This window comes from Emys orbicularis, chromosome 7, assembly GCF_028017835.1.
Source record: "Emys orbicularis isolate rEmyOrb1 chromosome 7, rEmyOrb1.hap1, whole genome shotgun sequence".
NCBI lineage: Eukaryota > Metazoa > Chordata > Testudines > Emydidae > Emys > Emys orbicularis.
Window position 1 is genome coordinate 105,942,143 of NC_088689.1, and position 23,511 is coordinate 105,965,653.

A 23,511-nucleotide genomic window follows, 5' to 3' on the forward strand; every position below is an offset into this window, starting at 1 on the left:
TATCTCATACTCTTACAGCTTCCAAGTTCCTTTTTGAGAGTAAAAGTTGCCAAATCATCAGTTAAGACCAGTCCTAATTAAGATTTCTCAATTAGAAACAGAAATTGGAGACTTCACCTACCAGGTCAAACTCTTTGACAAGTTAAAGACGACAAAAATCAAGGCATGAGAGTAGAGATACAGGGTACAAAATCTAAACCCTGGATTCAACCATTCCCTAGCTCAGTTTGAAATCCAGCCCTTTCTAAGATTTAGTCCATTATCATGGAATTGATGAAGTCACCCATCACAGGGTGAAGCTCTTCATTGTTAGTTTAATTTTCAACCCCACCTAACTTCTGTAAAAAGATCTGATCTTCCTTAGGTTTCTGGCTAGAGCCCTGACAGGTACATTCCCCCCCCCCCCCCGGAAAGAAATGAAAAATTCCAGGTTTTAAAGAGTTATATTATTCTGAAAAATTGTCTGCAATTCACTTATTGAAAAATATTCTAATGCTTTTTGGAGCTAATCCATCTCTAATATAGCTTTGTCTGTTGTGTGGTGTGCAGCAATCATTGCTTATTACTTTAATTACAGTAGGCTCACTGTTACAAAAAAGGTAGAAGGAAGGACAATATCTACCTGTTGTGTCTCAACATTTATTGTATTTATGCTCTATTTGAGGAAGGGACTATCATACACATGCACAGTGCCTAGCCCAATGGAGCTTTGGTCCCCAGCTGGTACCTTTATGGGCTAGTACAATATAAATATTAATAAGTGATGGGTCCTGGGGAGGGAGGAAAAGTCAGAGAGACTAAAAGTTTCAATGTGGATAAAATTTCCCCCCTTATTAAGCAGTAATAAATCACTAGGATCAGATGGTATTTACTCAAGAGTTCTGAAGGAATTCAGACATGAAATTGCAGAACTACTAGCTGTGGTATGTAATTTATCACTTACAGTCAGCTGTACCAGATGAGTGGAGGATAGCTAATGTGACACCATTTTAAAAAAAAAAAGCCTCCAGAAGTGATACTGGCATTAGAGACTGGTAAGGGTAACTTCAGTACTAGGCAAATTGGTTGAAATTATAGTAAAGTACAGAATTAGACACATAGATTAACACAATTTATTGGGGAAGAGACAACACTGCTTTTGTGAAGGGAAAATCTGCTTCACCAATTTATTAGAATTCTTTGAGGGGAATCAACAAACATGTGGACAAGGGTAATCCAGTGGATATAGTGTACTTAAAATTTCAAAAATACTTTGAGAATGTCCCCTCACCAAGTTAAACAGTCATGGGATAAGAGGAAGATCCTCTCATGGATCAGTAACTAGTTAAAAGACAGGAAACAAAAGGTAGGAATAAATGGTCCATTTTCAGAATGGAGAGATGGTAAACAGCAGGTTCCCCAAAGATCTGTACGGGGATCTGTGCTGTTCAACATATTCATAAATGATCTGGAAAAAGGCGGAACAGCGAGGTGGCAAAGTTTGCAAAGGATACAAAATTTCTCAAGATATGCAAGTTCAAAGCAGACTGCTAAAAGTTACAAAGGGAACTCACTAAACTGGGTGGCTGGGCAACAAAATGACAGATGAAATTTAATGTTGAGAAATGCAAAGTAATGCATATCAGAAAACAATCCCAGCTACACATGCAAAATGATGAGCTCTAAATTAGCTTTACAACTCAAGTAAGATCTTGGAGTAACTGTCGATAGTTCCCTGAAGACATCCACTCAACGTGTAAGCGACAGTCAAAAGAGCTAACAGAATGTTGGGAACCATTAAGAAAGGGATAGATAAGACAGTAAATAACAATGCCACTATAGAAATCCATGGTACGCCCACACCTGGAATACTGCATGCAGTTCTGCCCCCGCCCCCATCTCAAAAAAAGGTATCAGAAATGGAGAAGGTATAGAGAAGGGCAACAAAAATTATTAAGGATATAGAACTGCTTCCATACAAGGAGAGATTTAAAAAACTGGGACTGTTTAGCTTGGGGGGGGGGGGGGGGGGGACGACAAAAACAAACAAAAACAAACAAAAAAAGAGTCGACTAAGGGGGATATGATAGAAGTCTATAAAAATCATGAATGGTGTAGAAAAAGTGAATAAAAGCATTATTTACCCATTCACATAACACAAGAACTACGGGTCATTAATAGGCAACAGGTTTAAAAAAAAAAAGGGAGGGGGGGGGGAAGAGAAGTACTTCTTCACACAACATATAGGTTGGCTATGGAACTCACTGCAAAGGGATGTTGTGAAGGCCAAAACTATAACTAGGTTCAAAAAATAACTATACAAGTTCACAGAGGATAGGTCCATCAATGGCTATTTACCACCATGGTCAGGGATGCAACCCCATGACATGGGTGTCCCTGAGCCTCTTGACTGCCAGATGCAGGACTGAACGATAGGGGATGGATCACTTGGTAATTGTCCTGTTCATTCCCTTTGAAGCATCTGGCCTTGGCCAGAAGACAGGATACTGAGCTAGATGGACCACTGGTCTGACCCAGTATGGCCATTCTTATGTTGAGTTATGAAATACCACTTTTTATTAAAGGGTCCATTTCTAGTAGTTATTTTGACCCACATGTATGTTTTTGGAGGCAATATAAAATGAATTGGAATAACAATGAAAAAGTTTATATGGTAGTGGGGAACTAACTAGACCCCTTAGTGCAGCAGGCTGGCAGTGTACGTCTGTGAACCCACTGTGTTTGGCTATGGTATTTTCCTGACTGAAAGATATAAGGAAGTCATTCATCTCCCTGATACTTACATGGACTACTCTAGAATGTGAAGACATCTAAGGGGTAGGGTGAGGTAGGACCCCTGGCTTGAGCTGAACCATGATATTTGGTTATTAATTCATTTGTTAAAGTAAAAAGCAAGGGAAAGGCTGGATTTTACTACGTTCATGTGTGGACTATTTCAAAGCAAGTTGTGAAGAGTACATGCTCAATAAGTAATACTAGAAGCAGAAAAGTTTCAGCTCTGAATGGTGGATTTTTTTAAGTTACGTTCCAGACGTATCTATTAAAGTTCTACTAAATTCAGTTCCTTTTAGTGGTATTAGTGATAACTGATTATCCTATGCTTCTCTCACTGAACATTTTCTTTGCTCAATTATTGAATTGAGAACATGATTTGTCCCCCAGTGCATAACTTCAAGTAACCAAATTAACGGTGTTACATAGTGCCCTACAGCTATATTTTGTCCTTTATGTTTTATGGGTCAAAACTAATAGATAATTTAAGTGTGTAGCTGTAATGATACATCTTAATAAAAGGTAGTCTTCAAGGACAGATGGATAGCTAGTTCTACTGGAACTTAGTGGAAATAAATATTGCTCCCTTTCATAAAAGAGAACAGAAAAAACTGAACTATTGTACTAAGTAACAAAAGAGTAAAAAGGCTTTTTTTAGTGCTAGCCCCGCAATCACCGATATCTAAATCAATCCATGTTCTTTCATGCTCATGCATTATGAACAGCAACCCTGACCTAAACCTAAGCTATGTAGATGAGCACCTCAACTGCATGTTAACTATATCTAACCAAAGGCAATCAGAAGTCAGTGGACTTACTTGAAGTCACTATACCTCTAGGTTCCTGAAATAGAAACAATGCCTGTAGAATGCGGGACCTTCCAGTTTGGTGCTCTACAAAAAAAAAAAAAAAAAAGAAGAGTAATAGAATTATGTAATTTATTAAGAGGAATACAGTTATATTTCAAAAGATCATTAAGTATTTTAAAAAAAATTACATACCATATGGGGATGTCATTTGCCAAGGAGAAAGAAGGAAGAGATATCCTCTGTCCCCAAGTGGTTTAACAAGAACCTGTGTTTTCAAGCAAAAAAGTATATCTAGTATGCACCAAAGATTAGGAGAGTCGTTTGTTAATGGTAACAAGCTCCAATGTATCACTGGCACTGAAAAACAATCCTCTTATGTCTGTGATGTGTTGCCAGCAAGCAGAGATTCTCTCCATTTTCTTGAAATATTACAGAATTTTTTTTTCTTTTTAAACCAACAGAGTCAAACATGTTCTACTTACTAATTTCTCTTTCTCCAGTTTTTGAAGTAAGCCTTCCAAGTTACTTCCAGACCTTGTCTTTTCCACAATCTCATAAAGGCTACAGTACATTCCACTCTTGCACACTAATTAAGAGGGGAAGGGAAACAAACAAACAAAAAAGTCTTAAAAATTCAGGTTTATACCCAGATGTTATTTTTAGTTCAAAAAGACAAGTGTTTACCTTCTTTTGCCCCTAGATAAGTTTCTTTATAGAACAATGCTGGTGCAATTTTCTTCTTTAGTGAATCAATGCTCATAACAGTTTCAACGTTAAGCTTCTCAGGACTGAAATCAAAGAGAAAATGAAAAATCAGCTTCTCTTTACCCCATGATCCTAGTCTCATCGATTAAATAAAAATTGAAGGGTGTTTGGTTTTGTTTTTAAATACTCATTTGAAAAACTAATTCCTTGAAACTAACAGGATTCACGGAAGTTTTCTACCAGTGGAACGGGAATTGCAGAGAAAAGCCTGTTGTGTCATTTAAAAAAACAAACAAACCAAACACATTTGTTTAAATCAAATGCATGTGTCAATTGACAATATTTTCCAGAGTGCTTAAGTAACTTAGAAACACAAGTTGGACTTGTGTTCCTAAGTAACTTGAAAATGTTACCTAATAAATTTAGATTAAATTTTAAAAATTAACATAAACTGGCCAGAATTCACCAGATTCTGCTAAAGATGGTTTTTAAACACCAATATTTTTCAACTTTGTTTTCAAATCAATACTTACAGTTTACATGGAAGGAAAGGACGTGATGCAGATTTCAAAGCAGCATGGCATAAAAGCTTCCCTTTATTCAAAAGCTGACCTCTCCATAAGGTGTAGTTAGTCTTATCTAACAGAAGAGTGGGGGAAGAAAAAAAAAAAAAAAAAAAAAAAGTAAAGCAGTTGTCTCAAGTGAAGATACACTAGGAAGAGACTGAAGCAAGAGAGGGACAAGAGAGAAAGTGTAGAGGCAGCCTGCCTAAGTTTTGGGACATTTTCTACTGCTGGTGGCAATGAAAAAAAAGAGCACAGGCAATTTTTACTACTATGTTGTCTTACTTTAGACTAGATCTAGAGACAATATGATGGAAAACGTTCGCTTTGTCCTGTCTACACAGTGCTTCCACTAGTGGAACTGCAGCCAAAAAAACAAACAAACAAACAACAAAAAACAAACACAAAAAAACCATCAGTGTGGACAAGACTGAAGAGAAAAAGGCAAAGATAGGAGAGCGTGAAGTCTGCACAGAAGTAGCAGAGAAATAAAAGAAGTTGTTGTCACTCGGGCTGAATAGCAAGGAGAAATCCCTGGATATTGTTCCAGTTGTTCCCTAGTGAAAGAGAAGATGTGTCTTTTCTGGGCATTGTAGAAAGCTGTAACTACTGGGGTTTAGGGAGGATTTCCCTCATTCCTAGGTGAAAAAGGATATTTAGCCACATAGACCTGACTCCAATCAACAGTTAAACTCTGACTTTGTTAAAGCTGTCTATTGCATTGAGGATAGAGGGATGGGAGTGCCAAGGGATACACACAGTACTTCACAAACCTACTAGATCTTCTCCACCCTTTTCCATTTTCACTCCTAGATATTTTTGCTGAAATGGATAGCAGAGAAACTACTAGCTACAGTGACACATACTTCATTATTAGGCATCAGAGCGGATTCCCCATGGAAATAACTTGGGACTGTTCAGACTTTAAAGCTGTTTCCTGTTCTCTACAAACTCCAGAAAGCAGCACTGCTCCAAATCACATACCAGAAAGTTTCTTTCTAAAGCCATAGAGGGCTACATTTTTTAAAAATTAAAACTGGAATGCTGCTGTAACTGAGGTGCCACTGAATAGTCACTGCAGTATTAGAATATTGTAGCTCTTAACTGTCTATTTACATATATTTTAAAGATACTGTAAAACAAATGTGCTTTGTCAAGTGGCATAGAAAAATCAATTGCTAGTTATGGAAGTCAGGAGGCTGTATTTCATTAGTATGTCAGAAAAGAACTTTTTGTATCAACTGTCAAAGAACTTCAGCTAATAAGAGCAGGAAAGTTGCCTCAGACAACACAATCCCACCACAGGTATGGTTAGTGATTTTTTCAGTTTTTCTTGCAGTTTTGATACAATTCTGCAAAAAAAATGCAGGAAGGCAGCATGTTTTCTTATATTACTATTTTGAGCCTCAAGTGTAATATGAGATAGGAAAAACTACCCCTTGGGTTCCAACTGGCCACTCCATAATGTCATCAACACTGATCCGTTTGTTTTTTTACCCTTAGAGATCAATTACACCAAAGGTAATACCTACTCTTTATTCTCTCTAACTACAATGACCCAAAACAGGTTATCAAAATAAAGCACAGGTAAAGTGACTAAAAGTATTCCTTGCATTTATAATAAATGCAAGAGTTCTAGTACAACTGATCCTTACCTGTGCTTCTGTCTGTATTAAAGCTGTTTGACCTAACAAAATATAAAACAAGACAAAAAAGTTAAACAGAAGCTTCTCTCAATATACAATTAACCCTGCCCCACCCCCACACCACCCCCTCCCCACCCCCCCTTCAGATTTAGGATGTTTTATTAGTTGGCAAGTCTAACAGGACAGCAACACTGCAATCACGTATCCTCTGATCCTATGTTATCAGTTTGTCTGGGATAACAGATATCAGATATCAGATATCAACACACATATCCATTGGGGGGAAGTGAGGAAGAGCGAATGATCAAGGATTTTGCTTAAAAACAGGGTTTGTACTGCTTTATCCGTATCAATTTCTATGCCAATATAGTTAAAACAGTACAAACAACCCCCTAGAGTGTATGCTGTTATACCAGTATAGCTTCAGTGTGTAACTTATAGGAATAAGTTATCCCAATTAAGCACCTTTTATAACAGTATAACTGCATCCACACTAGGGAGTCGTACTGTTTTAACCATATCTGTCAGAGCAGCGTCAGATATAGTTAAAAGCAATTCAGAAGTTGCAGTTAGACTAGTGTGAAGAGAATATTTTAGTAGCCATTATATTTCAAGAACAGTTAGGGTGACCAGATGTCCCGATTTTATAGGGACAGTCTCGATTTTTGGGTCTTTTTCTTATATAGGCTCCTAATTACCCCCCCCTCCATCCCTGATTTTTCACATTTGCTGTCTGGTCACCCTAGGAGCAGTAGAGAAGTTGGATACTCATCACAACAATTCTAACCCAAAAGGAAGACCACTGTACTTCTGATAGAGGTTTGGAGGAGCATACAACCAAGTGAGAAGGTGGACATTCCATGCCAGAGTGGGATCTGAAACCCTTTCTCCGTACCAGGTTGGGGAAGCATCTGAAAACCACGTCCTATGTGAATCCTTTAAGTTGTGGGTGGCAATTTCAAACTTCGGCAGATCAAGTCCAGAAATGCCTTTGCTGGGAATGATAAGTCAATCTTTCTGCCTTCTGTCTCCACAGAATTACCAAATTCTTAAGTAATTTGCACAAATAGACATACAGTACTTTAAAAGGGACACCACTACTGAAGCCGGTCAGATACTTTAAGCCTACTTCTGTTACAAAAGCCACAAAAGTTTACTATAATTGAAAGGGATCCATTTTTCAGTTTACTTTGTACACATTTTGTACATAGTCTATTTCCTCTGTATAATAGGAGGTTTTCCCTGTTTGTGTTGCTCTTTCAGACAAGATTTTTCATTATTAAAAAAGTGGAAGAACATATTATTGTAAGACCACAAACATTGGTGCGGGGCTTGCTGTCCGACAGAATACATAAAACTACTTTTAAACTTCTTTTTATACAAAGACTAGATTTCAAAATTGATTTTAATATTTTGTAAAAGTTAGAAGGAGTTTTTACAGAAAATAAACACCCCTCTGGTTGGGCAGCATGGTTTTGAGGAGGGGAAGAAAAGCAAAAAAAACTATGTTCTGCACTGGTCACTGTGCTGCACAAAATACTCACAGCCTCTCATAGTGGGCTTGAAGCTCTGAACAGCAAGCCCTCAATTTCCCCAGTATTAAATATGCACACATCACCACTGTTTGGTGATAGTAATGCTAAACGGAGTATGTTAGGGATTACAAGTCTCTTCAAGTTCAACACTGACATTCTCTATAAACCTGCATCCTACCTTACCTTGATGGGGGCAAAAACTTTGGTACTTGTACCATTTCATCCTTATAAGCAAATGAAACAACAGCATATGGACACACGTGTCTTGGTCTTCGTCTTATTTCATCAAAGCCATATTCATAAAAGTAGTACTAATAAAAGAAGCAAAAGCACAAATGTTAACTAAATTAGAAATATGTTCAATTTGTATTTTGCAAGTTTACCAAGAGCTGATGAATGGTTTCCAGTTTTTAGAAAAATGTGCCACTAGTTTCACAGCCATCCCTCAGAAATCCTGTATTTTTATTATTAGCCAAAACAGTTTTAAATAATCCAGAAATAAATGCTTTTGAAGTATTAAATTATGCCCAAAATGAACAGCACAGTAGATTAGATTTTAAAAAGCATAAGCTAATTTTACTAACTGGAAGAAATATTTTCTATAAAGCCTAGTGTATAGAGTACAGACAAAAATGCAAATTCATACACATTTTGCAATCCAAATTATATTATACATTAAAAACCACCTACATTAAACAGAATATTAAGGTTTCAAAGTCAAGCACTCAAACATTTCCTATGCAACCTTAATTCAGCCACCTTAGGCATATCTATTATGTCACTCTTTAATTATATCATTATATACTATTTTTCCTACAGGCACAAAGCTTTATTCAGTGCACAGGATGGACCAGCTGTAAGGATCAACCAAAATTGTGTACTACAGGAGACTTATCTGCAGGACCCCAGCGTCCTTTGTTGCAGAAGTTTGAAGGTGTGTACTGAATGAAGCAAGGCACTACAAGAAGAAAAAGTATTGTGTTTAAGGGAGTTGACTACTGGCCAGAGAATTGGATTCTATCCCTTCTTCTGCCACAGAGTTCCTACATAATGCTACACAAGTCACTTACAGGAAAGGTTACTCATCCTGTGCAATAACTGTAGTTCAAGATGTGTTCCCCCTATGGGTGCTCAAATGCCCATGTGCCTTCAACTAGCGATTTCAGTAGCAGTGCTTGTTTAATCTATGTATCTGCCCTACGCATCCTCGTGCCCCACACCTAGGCTACATAGGGCTGTGTGGGTGAACCACCCCTTAGTTCCTTCTCTACTGCAAAGTCCCACGAAGAAAACGCCAAAGCAGAGAGGAAGGAGGACAGGAATTGAAGAATTACAGTCACTGCACAGGGTAAAGTTTCCTTCTTTGAGTAGCGTCCTAATGGTGCTCCAATTCAGGTAACTTTGAGCAGTATCCCCAGGAGGAGTGCGCTTCGGATAAGAGTCTAGTACAGAAGACAGAACTACACTGCCCACTGCCACATCAGTTCTAGAGGCATGGACCAAGAGGCACAGTGTTTGAAGAAAGCATGTATTGAAGACCACATACCAGACCTACAGATTTCAAGTATTGGAACATCTTTAAGGAAAGCCATAGATGTTGACTGACACCTAGTGGAGTGGGACAGAACCCTAGCAGGAGGCTGGACATTAGCAACCTCATAGCACATGATAATAGATCCCAAAATCCACCTGGATAGTCTCTGGGTAGAAACAGTGGAGCCTTTAGATCTGTTGGCAATGGAGACAAATGGTCGAGAAGACTTCTGAAACGGTTTGGTCCTATTGAGATAAAAAGCGCCAGTGCTCTTCTGGACGTCAGAGCAGGGGCCGGCTCTGGCTTTTTGGCCGCCCCAAGCAAAAAAAACAAAAAAAACCTGCGGCGCAGCCGGAGCACGGGTGCAGGGGGACCGACTGGGGGGGAAGAGAAGGGGAGAGGAGAGAGAGAGAGAGAGAGAGAGAGAGAGAAGGGGGCAGCCAGGCCTACAGCAGGGGCGCTGCCACATGGCCCCTCCCGCTGCGCCGCCTCCTGCCGCCTGCCGTGCTGCCCTAGGATTGGGCAGAATGCCGCCTCCAACAATCTGCCGCCCCAAGCACCAGCTTGCTCAGCTGGTGCCTGGAGACGGCCCTGCATCAGAGGTATGGAAAAAAGCTTCCTGACCAGAGGTTTGGGGGGGGGGGGGGGTAAAGGGTGTGTGTAAAATGTATGGTTTGGTTCAGATGAAACTCCGATAATACCTTAGGAAGGAATTTGGGATGTGGAAGTAGGGAAACTGTCCTTGAAAATACTGTAAAGGGAGGATCCACTATGAAGGCATCGAATTTCCCCAGTTCTTCAAGCCAATATAATAGCTATTAAAAAGGCTGTCTTTATGGATAGGTATATTAAGCAGGTCACTATAGGTTCAAAGGAGGTCCTGGGAGACCTGAGAACTAGATTAAGATCCTAGACCGGAGCAAGGTCTTTTACTTGAGGGAAGAGGTTCCCCAGTCCTTTAATACAGTGGCTCTCAAAACTAGGGCCGCCACTTGTTCAGGGAAAGCCCCTGGCAGGCCGGGCTGGTTTGTTTACCTGCCACGTCCGCAGGTTCGGCCGACCGTGGCTCCCACTGGTGCGGTTCACTGCTCCAAGCCAATGGGGGCTGCAGGAAATGGCGCGGGCCGAGGGAGGTGCTGGCTGCCCTTCCTGCAGCCCCCATTGGCCCGGGGCGGCGAACCACGGCCAGTGGGAGCCACGATCGGCCGAACCTGCAGACGTGGCAGGTAAACAAACCGGCACGGCCCGCCAGGGGCTCTCTCTGAACAAGCGGCGGCCCTAGTTTGAGAACCACTGCTTTAATAAATCTTACAGTTGTGAGGCAAGAGACTACTGAGAACCCTTACACTGGAGAATGGAAGGCTGATACTGTCGCCAGATGAACCTTAACTGGGCTACCTTATAAATCTGTTTTCTTCAGCTGTAGCAGGTAATTCAGGATAAATGCAAGTAAGGAAAATTCAAGTGCAATTTGCCGACATTCACACCAATAGCAAAAAATCTTTCACTTCTGAAGGTAAGGATCATGCTTAAATTTCTTCCTGCTGTTTAACACTTGCTATACCTCTACCAGCGAACCATTGAAGAACCAGGCCTTGAGCTGGAGAATTTTTAGGTTGGGATGCAATTCACATCTTAAGATAAGCAAAGCATGGAAGATTACCTGTTTTAATAGATTACTGAACAAGGAGACAATGTTTTATACAATGCTTATTTTGGCCACATAAAGACTATCGGGTTAACTATCATTTGTCCTGCCTGATCTTGTTCTTCACCTTTAGAATCCAAAGTGTTGAGAAAAATATGTAATTACAGGTCCCTTTGTCTAAAGGAGGAGAAAGGCATCTGCCGAAGGCTGAAGGCCACCTTCCCCGAACAGAACAGACAACACTTCCTATTTGTGGAAGAGGCAAAGAAAGCCACTTCCAGACAGCGCCACATTCAGTGGTCTAGCTCTCTTTCAGAGTCCTGGAAAAGGCCCCTGCTGAGAACATGGGCCGTGATGTTTTGTATTCCAGGAAGGTGCACTGTTGAAATGTGAATACAATAGGCTATACACCAATTCCATAACTTTATTACTTCAGCACACAGACATATCTCCCTCTGCTCCATAGGTTAATATGAAACATGCAAACATCACTGTCCATCAAGATTTTGATAGACTTCCCTAGGAGGTAGAAAGTGGAGACAGGCATTTCTGACTGCCTGTAGTTCCACCAGGTTGATGTGGAGACTGGTCTCCTGACGTAACTATGTCCCCGGGACTATATGGACATAGATGCACTCCATCTGAGTAGCAACACATCCCATAGTATGGTGACCAACAGTACTGGCTGAAGAAACGTCTGTCCTGACATTGTGGTGATTCTGCCACCAGTCTAGGGAATCTTTCACCAGTCATGGAAAAGAAATTGGTTTAAAAATCAAAGCGGTCTCTCCTGAGTAGTCTATCCTGAGCCACCCTGAAAGCCGCAAAGATATAACATTGCATGATGAAGGTGCAAGCTGCCATGTGACACGGAAGCTGTAAACAGAATCCTACTGAGGTTTCAGGGTTCACTTGATTGCTCTTGACAACGTTGGATAAAGTTATGAATCTGTGCACAGGAAGATAGGTCCTGGCAGTCAGCAAAATCTAAAGATGTCCCTTATGTACTGTATTTTCCACTCAGGGGTCAACGTAGACTGACATTGAGCTGAAGGCCTAACTGCAGGAATAGCGATAGGGCCCTGTGGGTGGCTGATAGCACTTCCCCGTAAGACCAACCCTTATCTAAACAGCTGGTTGTTCATGGGAATACCACAGCTGCCACTAGACGAAGGTGAGCAGCCACCACCACTAGAACCTTTGTGACAACTCTTGGAGTTGAGACTGAAAAGAATCGCATGGTATCGAAAGTGCTTCTGGCCTTTCACAAAAATGTAAGCCTGGTGTACCACAATTTGGAAGTGTGTCTTGTAGGCTGAGGGCTGAAGACCAGTCCCCTGAATTTAAGAATGATCACTGCCAGAGTCACCAGTCTGAATTTTTGGGACTTCACAAATTTGTTTAGGAATCTTAGATCTAAAATACCAGTCTCCATCCTCCATTTCTCTTTGGTATGAGTAATTAACTCACATAGAAACCGTTCCTCATGTAGAGCCAGGACAGACAACTGCTCCTAGCAAAGGAGGGATTTTATCTCCTTTCTTAGTAGGAGCTCATGAAAGGGATCCCTGAAGAGGAATGGGGATGTGAAATGGATGGCACAATGTAACCATCTCCAAAACCCATTTGTCTGTGGTAATCCAGTCCCATGCATGTTAGAAATGGGAGAGCTGGCTTCCAAGCAAACTGTTGTAGCTGGCAGGCTAGAGTGAGGAGGCTTCACACCCTCAACCAGCCGATCAAAACTGGTGCTTTGATGATGAAGCTAGTTGTATACTTAAACCAGATAGTTTATGGTTCTCTTCCTCTGGAACTTCTGTGGGTCTCTAGAACCTGGAGAAATGTATCTGGTGGGATCTCTATGCAGTGTGTGATCTACTACTAAGCTCTTTTTTTTTTTTTTGATTGCAGGGGTATAAATTCCCAGCAACTGCAGACTGCCTCTGGAGTCTTTCAGAGTATGGAGGGACTTATCTGTGTTCTCTGAAAATAACTTAAGCCCACCTAAGGGGAAAAGTTCACCATACTTTTGACCTCCCTCGGGAAACCGAACTGCTGAAGCCCATGATGACTGCTATCAGAAAGATGGAACGGGCCACAGTGTCTACAGCATCCACTCAGAGAGATGTCTGGGCTAATAATTGTCCTTCAGCACTGACAGCTTAAAATTACTCTTTGTTCCAGAGGGAGGCTCTCAATAAATGCTTACACTTTGTGTAGTTCATGTGATTGGCCTGGTAATTAATGATCTGAAGTCAGAGCGTCGCCAATAAATAACACTTCCGCTCAAAAAGACTGAGACGCTTCTGGTTCTTGTCAGATGGGGTCACCTTGGCATGATGTGGTTTTCCCTAGTCATTTACTGCCTCCACTACCAGCGAATTAAGAGAGGGATGAAAAACAAAAATTCAGAGTCCTTTATCAGACCTTTTGCAAGTTGGTGGCTCTGTTGCTGGAGTCTGCCAAACCGTCCTCGTGGGATCCAATATCGCCTCACTGATCGGAAGGTCAGTGTTGTCAGTTGGAAGATACAACAAAAGTTACTGGGTGACTCCTTGACCTCTGCGAATGGCATCTGAAAAAATGAGTCTGCCATGCACCTGATGAGGTCTTGGAATTGCTTAAAAAGTCATTAGCCATAGATGGTGGAGGGGCATTATAGCTTCATCAGCTAAAGACGAGGAGATAGCAGATGAGGAGGCTACTCCTCAAACCACTCTAGCTTCTTGATCCTCAACTGTCTCCCCCACTGAGGAAATGCTCTGAGGTAGTAGAGAGATTATCTCCCCCTCATCCCAGCACCCTAGGCTCAGAGCCCTAGAAACTGCTGTCTGTAAGCAGCCCAGGGATCCCAGCGTGACCATGGGGGGTGGGGGATTAGAAGGTGTTCCATACTGGAAAGCAGGGTGGCATCCAGTGTTTCTTCTACTGCTTGTCATGTCTTGTCCTAGATTCCTCCCTATTTCTGTGGCCTGCAGAGAAAGAGTTCCTGTGAGGGTGAGTAGGAGACCCTCTACCAAGACTGAAGAGGCTGAATAGATGGAATGAAAGTCCCCTTCATCCTCTTCCTTATAGAGCAGTGGAGGAGCCACAAATGAAAATGGTGATGAATCATGTAGGTGATAAATGGACATCCAGTTAGAGACTGAACTAGTCTCAGTACCAAGGGACCCACTGTGCCCATGATTAACAGAGACTGTAGTTTCTCCACTACAGTTAAGTCCTTCAAATACCAAAATTCTTGCAGTACCAAATAGGATGTCGGTAATGACGTGATGGTCTCGTTGGAAGTAGATTGTAGTGAGGGTTTAGAATGTTCCGATGGGGTGCAGAGGTATATGCTTCAATCTATATGGTACTAATGGATCCATCAAGGGCAGTACCGGTGGTTGAGGAATGCCTCTCCTTGCTGTCCCTGTTATGCCTGGTCAGTACTGTGGCTCTCAGAACAGTGTTTGCTTTTGGAGGAGCTTCTTGGTTTTCCAGCCCTGAGTATTACTGGAGGAACCTGCAGCCTCCATGGAACTGGACCAAGAAGTCGATGATTCGGAGACAGTGGACTTAGATCATTCTGGAGCAGAGTCCTTATGAGACGAGTCAGTTTTTCTTCTTGGGGCCTTTAGAAGTCTCTGAGGCCTTCCCCTTCAACAGAGCGATAGGCAGAGATTAAAGGGGCACTAGAGCTGCCTGGAGACTGATATAGAGACAGGTTCTCCTGACCTGGCTACAACACGGGGCAAAGGGAGCGTTCCATCATAAGATGCTATGGAGAGTCCAAAGGACACAACCTGTATTCATAATGGTTGAGCCCCACAGTGAATCTCAGGCACTTCCTACGGGTCAGTTGGATGGCAAAGTTCGTACACAGCATGGGCCAAGGAGGTATGAAAACAGAGGTGTAAATCCCCAGAAAACACATGAGAGCTTTTGAATACTTCAGTAGGTGCAGAGCACTTACTCACTAAACAGCTCCGAGACTTCAAAGGATAAGTCCTCAATTGTGGCCTGCACCTCTCTTAGCATGGCTGATGCCTGGAGCCATGACACTCTGGCTACATCCACAGCAACCACAGTGACCATGTGCAGAGTGTCAGAGGCCTCCATCATGACCTGAAAGATGATCTTGGCCACCAGCTGGTTTTCCTCACTTAAGTCCTTAAGCTCCTCTCTGCTTTCACAAGGGGGCTTCACAAATGAGGGTGTCACCCTGTCCATACTTGACCAGTAGGGCCTGGCAACTAGTCAGATGCAGCTGCAGCTAAGCTGAAGGATATGACTTTGGGGGGGGGGGGGGAGGATGGAGGAGTGATTTGGGGTCCTTTTCCTTTCTTTCCTCTTGTAAGACCAACATGACTAAGGAGTCTGGGTTGGGGTGAGTATAGAATTATTTAAATCCCATAGAGGATGGGAGGTAATCTGGTGTATCTTGACCTGTTTCACAGTTGGCATTACTGTGGCTGGTGTCTGCCACTGCTTTGGCTAGGTCAAGCAGCCCATCGCTAATGGGAGGGTTTTCCTGGCTGGACCAGTTGACAGGATGTCAAACAGCTTGTGGGATTTCACCGATATGACAGACATCTCAGTCTCTAGAGTCCCAGTAATCCTCACAAGTAACTCCTAGAACACTTTAAAGTCATCAGGTGCCAGTACTGACGCCAAGGCTATTACTTCAACACATGAAGATGAGAGATCCTTTGGCAGTGACATGGTGCAGGAGTTGCTCTACTTCTGGATATGGCCCTGCCTGATATTCAGGCATTGGTGGTCTGGGCAGGGATGCTGGTGCGGAGAGAGATCTCTTCCTCAATGGCATCATAGACTGGTTTCGCAATGTCCAAATGATGGGTCATAGCACCTGCAATAGGGCCAGAGCAGCATGCCACAGGAGTACAGCTGAGTCGCTGGGTGTTGTCAAGATTAGCACTGAATGAGTCAAGCCAGCAGGGAGTGAGCCCTGCAGGGGAAAAGCCAGGAGGGCTCTTAATAGTAGTAATCACAGAGCTCGGAGGAGATGGTTCTCTGCTCAAAGACAGGGAGCATATATGCCCCAGTGATAGTGAAGAGTAAACCTCTTTTAGGGGTGGCACAGACACACAAGGCATACTAAGTATTAAGTCTGTACCAGTGCTAGTAAGAGGCTGGGCACCAATAATGGTCCACACCAAGGAGTGCATTGTCAGAACCAAGGCTGGCAGAGTCCACAGCGTCACAGGCTTCTCCATTTTTAATGGAAGGATGCTGAGCTCCATCTGGAGTCACAGCAGCTCCTCTCAGTGCCAGACTTCAAGACCTGGGATCCTGGTACCAGCTTCAATGTTGATGTTGAGGTCTGCTTTAGTGCAAGGGCATCAGAGCCATGTCAACACCAGGTCTTTTCTTGGTGCAGTCTTCTCCACGATGGTCTTTGTCATCACTTGTCTGTTCAGTGCAGCACTGACTTATCAAGCAGGACTCTGGAGTTTGTCTCTTAGCAGTCTGAGGAGACCTTTGTGGGCTGTTCAAGAAAACGCAAGTCACGAAGCTGAAGTTCACTCTAGCAGAGAATGACAAGCATATGAAATGTGAGATCCTCACCCCACCCCTCCTAAAAAAGAAGGGGTTGGGAAGACACCTCCTGTGTCCACACTTCAGGGGGATTAATCCATCACAGGATGGATAAGACTTGAAGTCAGAGGGTGGGCTGGTCTCACCAGTAGAGAGTTTGAATCAGTCCTTGGAGGTCAAAATATAGGAAAATGAGAAGTATCAGAAGACTTTGAAAAGTTTTAGCCTGAGCTAACAAGCAGCAGTGGGGTCAGACACTCATCAAATTCCGTCTCACTGCCATGGGTGAGAAGAGGAAACTGAGGGAGGGGGCGGGAATGCCCTTGTACAGGAGTATGAGGAGACAGAGTATGTACACTGATCCAGACACTATTTTAAAAAAAGCCACTCTGTTCTTATACATGTGAGGTGTGTGCTCACCTGCAGTGGAATCATATGCAAAGATAATATTTTAGAGAGAGGGAGAAACTTATTGTGAACTTAACAAAGGGATACAGGACCACTTACAATGTTTTTATTACAACAGAATGAAAAAAAAAATATATGGAGATATACCTCTTGCATAGAACTGGAAGAGACCCTGAAAGGTCATCAAGTCCAGCCCCCTGCCTTCACTAGCAGGACCAAGTACTGATTTTACCCCAGATCCCTAAGTGGTCCCCTCAAGGACTGAGCTCACAACCCTGGGTTTAGCAGGCCAATGCTCAAACCACTGAGCTATCCCTCCCCCCTGAAAACTATGTTGAGGTATATGTAAGGTTTTAGAACAGGCAAATATCTTACTTGTACAGTAAGGTATCAGGTAATCCACATCTGACTCCCTGTCTGAAGTGTTAAAATCTGTAACACTACTACGCCATGCTTTCTTTTCATAGATACAAATATACAATATAATAAATGAAGCTGCTCTCCTACCTGAGTAAGCTCATATGCTCTATAAGCCAACAAGGAATTTACTTTATTAGCATTCTTTGAAACGTGGCACTCATGCTTTGGTGTTGGATCTAGTGCATTTTTAACTGTTGATTCCATTGTTTTCACACCCATATGGTCATATATGCTTTTCATTTTTCCCTATAGAGCAAAAAAGAAGAATTGCAAGGTTAATTTCTTAACTATATCAATTGTTAGAGCAGCTACAGATAAAGTACAACAGCACTGTAAGAATGAGGTAACTGACATTTAGTTACAAGTATTTATAAAAGTCATTCTCATTCCATCTTTTTGAAGAAAAAGCAAAATTGAACGAACAACAAAAACAAACCAATTAAATCTGCAGGGCAAGAGCTAAGTTGTGGTTTATTAAAGTCAATGTATGCTTTTAAATAAAAATGATTACATATTTTCTTCCTACTACAGAGCCTTGTATACTTTCAGATTCTCGCCAAAAACAAGTAGCAGAATTCTATAACAAGCCACCAAAAGCAAGAAAGCTTCAGTAATAAGAAATGCAGCCTTTGAAGATAAACGCTAAGAGTAGACGTTACCTTTATTATTTTAAAAATAATCATGTCACCAGTTGCTCCAGCTTCCAGGGGATTAGCCTGTAATAAATCAGCATATCTGGAGAGATATACACCTGATGAGGAAGGTAGAGTACAAAGTTAAGAAAATGAAGATTCTGAAGATTAAAATGTTACACTTAGGAGATTAATCAGCATGACAAGAGTTTTAGCCATTTCTATAATAAGACAAATATCAGTTCAGTAAAATTGTAGCAATACTGTAGCTACATAGAAGGACAAACAGACTAAATTGCTTGATGAGAAGCATAACAATGTGTTCAGCCACCTTTCATGCTACTACATTAAACTGTGGGCAACATTCCACAGTTAAGCTGGGCAGAACTTGATTTTTTTCTGAATCTATTTTTATTTTTACAGTTGTAGGGTTGGGATTAGGCAGGGCTGACAGTGCTGTTGCAGGGGGCTCCCTGTGCTGCCAAGAAGCCCAAAACATCAGGGCACAAGGTGTGCAGGTGGCTGCAGTCATCCTGGCCCAGCAGAGCAGAGTCCCGATGACGGCAAGGACACCGACAAGCCCCAGCTGTGGAGGAGACCACCGTACTGATAAAAATAGTTCCTGCGCAGGGATGGCTCCTACACTCTGGCTGGTAAATGACCGAGCAAGGCCATGACAGTGGAACCGTAGAGAGGTCCCTGCATGGCCATGGTGCTGGGACACCCGATCTCTGAAGGCACAAGATATAGGGAATGCTGATCCTGGTGGGGCAAAGCACAGACTCCTGGCCAGAGTTGTGTCTGTCAGCCCTCTGCAGCACCTTCACCCTTTCCCCCATTGTTTGCCTCCGTGTAGAGTTTCAGCTGAGTTGGGGGTATAGTTATGCTGGAAGGCCTTAAATGGGTGCCATCAACCTGTTCTTTGATCTACAGACAACTGCAAGAGTGCAGAACTACAACTTCAAGCTAAACAGATCACAGGGGCTCCATGTGCTCCCTCCCCCCAATCTGGTTTTCCAGTTATCCCCCAAAAATGAATAGGATTCTGCCTATGGATGCCTAGAACATTCCCTGAAATTTTGTAATTAGGTAATTCATTCTTACTTCTGTGAAATCCATTTTTCAGACAAGCTTAATTTTGTTTAATTTGTGTATTTGTGAACTGTACTGCTCCTGAATCAAAGGTCATTACCTGAAACCAGCTGGGTGGGATTTTTCTGAAGTGTAAGTGCAAATTTTGGGAAATTCTATAGCAAGGACAATAGGTTTAAAGTAATATCACATTCTTCATATCGTAAAAAAAAAAACAAACCCACACTGTATGATGTAAATATACAGAAAGAAAAGAGAAAAGATAGTTACCCATGGAAGGGCTGCCAAGAATTGTTATTTTGGAATGGCCCGCCTGTAGCCCTTTTTCACATATATTTTGCACCTGAATTGAACAAATATATCTAATTTTAGATGCATACATATTTGCAAAGTAAAGTTAGAATATGAATGGAACAGGCAACAGTTTAATAAGCCTCTCCTTTTTAGGAGTACATACTGTAAGTTATATTTGTATGCCAAACACTTAATACAAAATTAGCGTAATCTCAATTATAATTGTACCTTATGTTACTGTACAACTCTTAGGGAAGTAGTTCTCAAATTTTGTACTGGTGACCCCTTTCATGTAGCAAGCCTGAGTGCGACCCCCCCCTTATAAATATATAAAAAAGTGTTTTTAATTTAACACCATTATAAATGCTGGATGCAAAGCAGGGTTTGGTGTGGAGGCTGACAGCTCGTGACCCCCCATGGAATAACCTCGCGACCCCCTGTCTGAGAACCCCTGTCTTAGGGCATAAACTTTAATGCATGCAAAATGTGGACAGTTTTGTTTGCTGTGGAGGCAATGCATTTATTGACATAGATGGCTATGGTTAAGCTGTATAGACCTAAAAAATTATAGAAAATAAGATGTTCTTGATCAACAGCCACACACTTGAATGTGTAATTACTACATTTTGATGACTTCTCTCTGTATCATAAAGGTAAAGAGAATACAGAATCTTTTCTTCCTCCACCTTATATCCATCATAAGGTAGCAGCAGAAGGGCCCCATCCAATATGGTGCCTTTCCTATAGGATCCTGATTGCAAATATGGCACATTATGTAGGGCTCTTGGGGATATACAGCCTCATTGAGAAAGACATTTTTTAATTTTATATATTTATTTTCATACAGAGTCTGATCAGAAAGAAGGGACTCACTGCTATAGTTCCAACTAGCCAACATGTCACACAACAATTTTCGGGGGGGGGGGGGGGGGGGGTCTCACTTGTGTTCATGTCAAGAGAAAAGCAGTACAAGTTACCCAAAGATCCCCCCAAAAAAGTCTCAAAATCAAGCAGGTAATATCCCTTTTTGAGGTGTTAAAGCATGCATATTTAAAAAAGCCAAATGTTTAAAACACACAATAGGTAAAACTTAGAATGCACTCTCTTTTTTGGGGGGATGGGGGGGGAGAAAGAGGGGTAAGCATAAGCCTAAGAGGTATGATCCCAAAAGGTAAAGAAAAACAAAAACATTTGTAACTGGAACTCTATTAATTCCACAGCGTAACAGATCAGTTCTATGACAAGATTCCTCTAGTCTGTAATTACTATGGCTCCCTTGTGCTGAATTCTGCAGATGCAGAACACATATCGGTAGTTAGTGGATACTAAAGTCATCAACAAACAATTCTGTTTGAAAGACCATCCCAAGGCAGAACAAGAAAAAATGAACTTAAAAAAAAAAAAAAAAAAGTTATTTTATAAAGCTTGTCTCTACTCACCTGAGGTCGATCAACCATCAGAAACGCATAGGATTCAACAAGCTCTTTTTCTAGGCGACCATCACATTTCAGTTCTCTGCGTTTTTCTGTGAACTATTATCAAGCAAAGTCTTAATACGTGCAATGAAGAAACCAGTATTGGCACGATCAAGTGCCACCTGGCTTCCAAGAAGCCTAATTTGGCTAAGTTACAGTCTACATTGTTAGCTCGAGGTGCAAATAATCAAAAGGCCAATTTGAATGAGGTTAATGTTTCAGCACAGTTTCCAATAAACAATTTCAGAAGAGTCTGTATCCTTTCACCAAGGGTATGGGAGGGGGAAGCATTCAGCTTAAGTTCTCATATATCATTTTGGACTTCCATTCTAGATGCAAGTCCTATGGTTCAGAAGTTGATCATCACTTCCGACCACTGATTTCTGTTGCACAAAAACCAAGTCCGAATTTCACATTTTGTTAGTCTTGCCTCACTGCTATCAGTTTGTATCAGATTTTTGTAACTGAAGAAGACAGTTACAAGCAAGCTTGCATTGAACCCATGTGTTATTTTAACAGAATAAAAAGGAAAAAAAGTTGCCCTTTAACTAGTGCTTTCATTTCCAAGAAAGGAGAAGCACATTAACAAGGCTATATTCTTCTCCCCATACTTGAAAACTTCGTAGTATTCAGCCAAATTACGTAGTCACAAAAACACTCAGGAAATCATCAACAGTTAGTGAATTGTCTGAAAACAAGACAATACACAAGCCAGTAAAATCTGATGTTATAGTTCTAGAATGCAGTGATTTTTTTTTTGGTGTGGCACCGAGGAGGCAAACAAGTTTTTTCTTCAAGAGGGTTCAGCACAGTATTTTCATGACTGCTTGTTAGTTTTAAAGCCAATGACACTGCTTGATTTGCTAATTCAGCTATTGAACTTGTTTTGCCACTGCTTCTGAGAGAACTATAAATCTAGAAGAGATGATTTAATGCAAGAGCAATATTTAAAATTAAATAGACTACTATAGCTTATGCAGAAGGCATTAAACCTGTATTGGAAGATACCACCGTTAATTTACAATAATTATGCACCTCAAAATTGAAAGACAAACAGGAAGCACAAAGCTCAGATCTCGAACAGCACTGGCACTAGCTCCCCCTCACATTTTTTCCTCACTTCAGGATGCTAGAGTTTCATCCACCATAAAACTCTTAGATATTCCTGACATCAAGCCAGCAGTATGAAATTTCTAAGCATAGTCAGTAGTAAAATTGCTGGAACAGTAGTAGTCTGGACATTTGGGGCCAGATTCTGCAATTGGATACCAGACGTCTGAAGAAGCACAGTCTTGGTTACTGGCTTGGCTATGGCCAAAAAGAGATTTAAATGTTGCAGGCTGTTTTCTGCACAGCTATCTTCTGATATCTCTTTTGGACAGAGATTAAAAAAAAAAAAAAAAAAAAAAAATCGTAAGATTTCCATTAACACTGGGCTTAAACCTAGACTCGGGGGGGGGGGGGGGCGGGGGGGGGGAGCGGCCACGGCGGGAGAAGAGTCATAGTAGCTCTCCTATTGGTAACTTCATATAGTGTTAAATTTTGTGTTTACCTCAGTTCAAATGATATTCACAGCAACCAGTCTGTTTTATTCAGAAGAAAAACAAGGCCAGGCAGGCAGGAGAAACCTAAAGGCCTCCGTAATAGAAATGGTAGGGTACACAGCACCCATTTCCCTCATCTTGGAGGCAGCAAGCTCAAATCATCAAGCCCCCCCCCACACACACACACTTTGGTCCCTGCCCCCAAAAAAGAAGAGGGCACCAGTAACACCCCCCCCCCCCGAAAGATCTCTGCTGTATACACCATCTATTGCAAATCTGGTTAGCTCTGCTAGTAATGGGAACTTCCAAGAGGAAAGACTAATAATATCGTTTGTAAACAGTATTTCTTTATATTTCACATTGTGTATTAGTAAGAATCATGTTATGTTTTGAAATAGCCCTAATTTAGTTATCTTGAATTTAAAAGCTTATTGGATTATTTCTGTAGTGCTATCCATTTAAGAATAGCAAACTAACTCAAATACAGGCAGTCACATACAGTGTCCTCAAGAACCCAGCATGAAGCAAAACTACAAGGATCCAACACTTAAGCATATTAAACCATTTGGCTTCAAGTAAATGGAGTTGGGCAAAACCACTAAAGTTTATAGCTTACGCACAGTTTCATAAACAGCAAACTGTGGGTACTCACCTCCTTTTCCAACAGCTCACTATGGATTAAGCTGGCTCTTTTGTAATTGAAATTGGCCATCGAACCTGACTCCAAATAAGATGAATGCAAAATTTTCACAACATCTTCAAACTCTCGAGATCCCATAGCTACTGGCTGAAAGAGTGCTATACAAAGAGAAGAAAGTTAGTATCAATACAGATTTGAAAACTTCCCACTACATTTTCATTTCACTAATAGGATTTTTATCTTGATCTTA

At 41.4% G+C, this 23,511-nt stretch overlaps 1 protein-coding gene across 6 annotated transcripts in view; it reads right to left on the bottom strand.

The window, feature by feature from the left end:
- Positions 1–23,511, bottom strand: part of TASOR (transcription activation suppressor) — a 52,918-nt gene that overhangs the window by 19,092 nt on the left and 10,315 nt on the right. For all 6 annotated transcript variants that reach the window (XM_065408465.1, XM_065408463.1, XM_065408462.1 and 3 more), the window contains exons 2-13: positions 23,274–23,419; positions 21,042–21,134; positions 19,579–19,651; positions 18,244–18,335; positions 17,672–17,830; positions 8,214–8,341; positions 6,505–6,536; positions 4,820–4,925; positions 4,266–4,369; positions 4,064–4,167; positions 3,774–3,846; positions 3,591–3,665 (exon numbers count right to left, since the gene is read on the bottom strand). In XM_065408465.1, the coding sequence (XP_065264537.1) occupies positions 3,591–3,665; positions 3,774–3,846; positions 4,064–4,167; positions 4,266–4,369; positions 4,820–4,925; positions 6,505–6,536; positions 8,214–8,341; positions 17,672–17,830; positions 18,244–18,335; positions 19,579–19,651; positions 21,042–21,134; positions 23,274–23,419 (1,185 nt within the window). The remainder of the gene's footprint in view (positions 1–3,590; positions 3,666–3,773; positions 3,847–4,063; positions 4,168–4,265; positions 4,370–4,819; positions 4,926–6,504; positions 6,537–8,213; positions 8,342–17,671; positions 17,831–18,243; positions 18,336–19,578; positions 19,652–21,041; positions 21,135–23,273; positions 23,420–23,511) is intronic.